Genomic DNA, 5,135 nt, shown 5'->3' with positions numbered 1-5,135 from the left:
GCCTGGCGATATTAGCGATACTAGAAACAAGTGCACCATACCCTGACCGCTGCAATATATTGGTTTTTGTGGGATTTTATATTGCAAGTGCTTTAGGATTGTATGCACTGTCTTGTTGACTCATCTTCAGTTCATGGAAGTTTAATCTGTTGTCTACATCGTGTATGCAAATATCGTCTCTGTTTTGATCCTGCTTTCACATGTCTTTGATTATTCATTCTACTTCCGCAATTCATTTTACGATTTTTTTGTCAATTTCTATCGTTGTCATGACCAGTAAGTGAACACTTTTTCCTTATTGTTCCTTCTTAGAAAGTTGATTCATAGAAGTGTTATATATGAGAATTTCAATTCGGTATTACTTCATCTTGTTCAAAGAAATTCAATAATGTGTCAGTTTCAATTCATATATTTTTTCAAAAAGGGACACTCAACATCAAATATTAACGAAAGGGTGTATTCCTTTTCCAGATTTTGTTTCCGTGACTCATTAATTGTTTTTACTGGTTTTTTTGTTTTGTTTTTGTTTTGTTTTGTTTTTTTTTTTTTTCTTATTAAGGTGAAAATGACATGCTGAGTTTCAATTTGGACATCTCTAGAAGATTCGAAAGTTGCTGTAACCATGTCAACCAATTTCCCCCAAAAATGTGGTTTCTAGGCTGCAAATGACATGCTGAATCTAAACTTTTAGATTTCATTACCATGTGAAATTCGCTATTGCCATGGTGACTGATTTTCCTGTCAAAACTTCATAATACTCAGATTTCGATTTAATTTAGTTTTTAGGGTGAGAATAATGTGCCGCATCTACATTTTTAGGCTTTGAGGCAATCATGTGACGTCCCACGTTTCGCGAAACGTAAACTTTGATTATGATTTTTATTATCAAACCACTTCATCTAAATAAAGACAAATAGCAAAGTTAAAAACATTGAATAAATCATAGCAAAATTGTGGTAGTCAAAAACGACAAAGACGAGTTCCTCGACCTTATTAGAAAAGACCGGCCCTAGTTATCTCTGGATGATATCATGCAATCAGGAACAGAAATAGAAGTTTGTGCTTGACCTTTTAATCAATTGTACTGTTATAAACTTGCATCTTGGTGTTGTTGTTTTTGAAATGTTCTTTTGGGGTAAACGTGTCGTTTTAGTTTGGTATTGATTAAAATTCTTCCTTTTTTTTTAACTTTAAGTTTACCTTTTTAACTTAACTGTTTTCTTTTTCTTATTCAATTATTGTATGTGTCTTTTATGCTGCCATATGATCATTTTATTGATCTGCTGCAAAACAAAGATGGATTTTTGTAATACATTGTAAATCTGATAATCAGATAATCATATTTTTGTACTAAACATAATGAATCAGACATGAATACTATAATGAAGTCTTCTCCAAAAAAGTACACTATGCAAATTCACCGCCGTTAAATATATATATTGTGATGCGATATGACGTGAAGTAAAACAGTTTGAGGTGAGTTATGACGTGAAGTGTAACATTTTGTGATACGATATGACGTGAGATGTAATATTTTCTGATGGGATACGATGTAAGGTGTAACATTTTGTGATGAGATATGATGTGAGGTGTAACATTTTGTGCTGAAATATGATGTGAGGTATAACATATTATGATGTGATATGACATGAAGCACAACATTTTGTGATCAAATTTGATGTGAGGTGTAACATTTTGTGCAGAGATATGATGTGAGGTATAACATTTTGTGAGGAGATATGATGTGAGGTGTAACATTTTGTGAGGTGTGTTTGTTTGTTTGTTTGTTTGTTTGTTGGGGTTTAACGTCCGAGCAGCAATATTTCAGCTATATTCAGACGAAGAACATGAAATTGATGATAAAATGAACATGAAATGATGATGAAATGAAAAAGGGATGGGACATAAGGACAATGGGGTCGACAAATTTTGATTGCCACTGGAAATAGGGAGAGATGGGTAGGGTCGGGCAATTTAGCCTCCTGTGGCGGAGCCCTATGGTTCCAACTCCGGGAGAAAACCACAGTAAGGTTCTTTAGTGTGCGAGGAACGTGGCATCTTTCCCAACACGGTGCACCATTATGGTTTGCGGTCAGGTATTCCGTATTATAGCCTTGCAACCCCAGCATATAACACGCCAGGGGTACCCCATTCCACCACCTAGGGCACACATCCCAGTTGCTCTGTGGGCAGAGCGCCCTAGCCCCTAGCTAGGGTTCTGAGCACTATTTAGTCGCCTTTTACGACAAGCTTAGCGCTGCTGCAGGCCTATTCTTTTAACCCCCGGACCTGCGTGAGGTGTGTAAAAATGTATCTGATTATACATGGTGAAACATGATTGTCGCGATGTAATTAATACAATGATATATTTTGTACTTTTCTTAGTTTCAAATTAATGCACTGTTAACCAGTAAAATGAAATCAAAAGAAGCAATATTTGCATCTTCAGGACATATATAGATAGAACGATGAGTAATGTCGAAAAACAGACTCAACAGCACAAAAAAGTATACACAGAGAAAAACAAAACTGAGTAACTCGAATGATCACCTGGTATTAATTATTAACTTTGGATATACTATTAGAGCGTTAACTTACACTAGTTGGATTTTGTTCTCGTTTCCTTATTTTTGTTCACTTTTTTTCTATTAGTTGACAACTTTATAGATTTCATGTTCTTTTGTAGGCATATCACTAATATTTCACTTGACAATGAAGTCGAAATTTTCGTTCAGTGACTATTAGTCCTTTATGCTGCGTTTGTAAGTTTGTAAACTCGTCTTTTTTAGAGGGTATTATGTTGGTTAAAGTTTAACCGAGTTTCCCTTTTGATTGACTTCAATGTCGAGGCCTACTTTTATACTTGATAATATGGCATTGCTTGCTTTGGGGATTGGTGACACTAAAGCACTATGCGACCTCGATAAACTCTTACCGTTTGTTGATAGGCATTATACACAGTTATAGGAAACAGTAAACGGTAAGACTTTGAAGTATTTATAAGCATTGTTCTCAAAAAGCATATTAGTGATTCACAATTATGCCGATTTTAAAATTATGATATTACCCAAGCAATACTATTTCACATGATTTTTACACAAATTCAACACGATTTTCACCAGAATTTGTGACAGAGTTACCGTGAAATTCGGATGAATCAATCATGTGATATTCACGCAAAAAATTCATGTTAGGTGAATTTCACGTGAAAATCACTTAATTTCACGCGAATTCCATGTGAAGCTTGATACACACGAATGTCACGTGAGTAATATTTGACTGTGCACTTGAACATTTTTTTTTTGTTTTTACGGTGCTCAAGTTGTCTCCATTTTGAGGTGTAAATTAACCAGAAGGCAGCGTTTCAACAAATACCGATTGCAGAATCCTTCAGACGCTTTTGAGGTCGGTGCGTGTCACCTCCTTCTTTTAGAACGTTAAAGTGTTCATGACATTTCAGCTTTTATATTTTAAGTAAATGAACTATGTATATCAAATCTCAATTGGCTTTACTTTTATTATAAAATATTTACAATATTACTTTAGGTATGGATTTAGTCCTCAAGGTTTTACTTTTGTCGGCTTCCTCCGTAGCCGTAGTCAGTGCTGCCACGTGTCAATCCAACAGCTATGTGGATGGTTGTAGTATTCCAAGTGATATAGACTTGTTCTACAAAAATGAGTTTACACCTTCGTGTAATATGCATGATATTTGTTATTATTGTGTGAGTATTTCTTGATTATTGTTATGACCAGACATTTGTAGTTTGACAAGTATCAAATGCATAATAAAAACCAGACCAAAACGCATAGTAAAAAAAACAAGACAAATTTGGTTCTATCAATTTATAATTATTGCGTAAATTTCTTTGTGCGAAATATCTTTCTAAAAGTGTTCATTTGCGCGATTTTTAGACTATGTTTGAAGAATAATTTTTGGATCTGAAAATTGAAATAGGGTTCATAAATCTAATCTTTCTTTATTATTGCAGGCACATTATTATGGGAAAACGCGCTCATATTGTGATACGCAGTTCCATTTGCACATGAAAAGCGTTTGTGGTCAGAGGAAGAGATTTTTGTTTACAGATGCACAAAAGTGCAAAGCAGCAGCTTTAACTTACTACGAGGCTGTACGTTTGGGTGGTTCATTTCACTTTGAATCATCATCGCCATCTTGGTGTTCTCAAAGTTGGACACGGGCTTGTATGTGACAAGTAAACCAAGTGATTTTTCAAAATAAACATTTTTTTAGGATTATGTTTTTATTACTAGATTAAGAATACTGGCTTTCGGCATTGTAACGGTGTGATTCTGATCAGTGATAATACCATTAAGAAGTAATATGTTGGTAGATATGAATATATCAGATCCAAACCCGCAACCCCTATTTATTGAAAATTTTGGTTTAGGTCTATAGTGTGCGTACTGCGATTGTGGGCTATTGTAACGGAGGCTTAAAGCCACCGTACATGTACTGGACTCCAAATAAAACTCTACAAGAATCAAAAGAAACAACCTTCTTTCTGAAGATGATGATGAATTCCATTACCGTTTGTCAACAAAGGTATAGATGCAATTGTCGGATGTTTCTAGAGATGCAGAGGACGCTTACCCTTGCTCCTAGTTTTTAGTGAAATCCGAGTTGTTCATTTATTTTTGTTACTTTGTATGTATTATATTGGTTATTTCATGCTCTTTGTTAATTGTGTGTGTCTGTTTTCAATGTCTGGTCTAGATCTTTGTCCCTGTATCACATTCATTATTTCCGCTAGAATCTTAGTTCCCTTGGTTACTCTTGTCTTGTATCGCAAAATCGTCGCGAATAAAGTTTATCCATATTAAGGAGACAAATCAATATCGATTATTTCTTATTCCTATACTTCACCTATTGCATCAAAAACTTGCAAGTATAAAAGGCTATTACAGGACCTCGAGATTAAGGACTTCAAGGCTAAGTCACCTTTCTTTTCTTGCAAAAAAGCGTTCCATTCAAATATGGTCGTTCCGGTCACGCCATCACGGAAGAGTTAAACGTCTCTTTTTAAGGTATTTTCTAAATGTCCTCAGTGCCGTGAACCACGCACCATAAATTAGAATTATAACTTTAAAAAAATTCTTACAGATGCCGTGAA

General features: G+C 34.9%; 1 protein-coding gene across 1 annotated transcript; it reads left to right on the top strand.

Moving 5' to 3' along the window:
* Positions 1 to 2,862: 2,862 nt before the first annotated feature.
* Positions 2,863 to 4,231, top strand: LOC148603434 (uncharacterized). The gene is made up of 3 exons (XM_088553370.1): positions 2,863 to 2,980; positions 3,547 to 3,725; positions 3,993 to 4,231. The coding sequence occupies exons 2-3, from the start codon at positions 3,549 to 3,551 to the stop codon at positions 4,212 to 4,214; spliced, it is 399 nt and encodes a 132-aa protein (XP_088409496.1). The 5' UTR covers positions 2,863 to 2,980; positions 3,547 to 3,548; the 3' UTR covers positions 4,215 to 4,231.
* The last annotated feature ends 904 nt before the right edge of the window (positions 4,232 to 5,135 follow it).

This window comes from Perna viridis, chromosome 11 (assembly GCF_037379345.1).
Source record: "Perna viridis isolate PV_CMFRI_1.1 ecotype Kerala chromosome 11, ASM3737934v1, whole genome shotgun sequence".
NCBI classification, from domain to species: domain Eukaryota; kingdom Metazoa; phylum Mollusca; class Bivalvia; order Mytilida; family Mytilidae; genus Perna; species Perna viridis.
Note: the sequence above shows the minus strand (reverse complement) of the source record. Positions and strands in the feature narration are given on the sequence as shown.

What these genes read in the sequence shown, in the direction of transcription:
- LOC148603434 (XM_088553370.1), top strand. Translation starts at nt 3,549, where the DNA reads ATGGATTTAGTCCTCAAGGTTTTACTTTTGTCGGCTTCCTCCGTAGCC. An exon ending in ATGATATTTGTTATTATTGT is followed by an intron (nt 3,726 to 3,992) that starts GTGAGTATTTCT and finishes TTATTATTGCAG; the next exon opens with GCACATTATTATGGGAAAAC.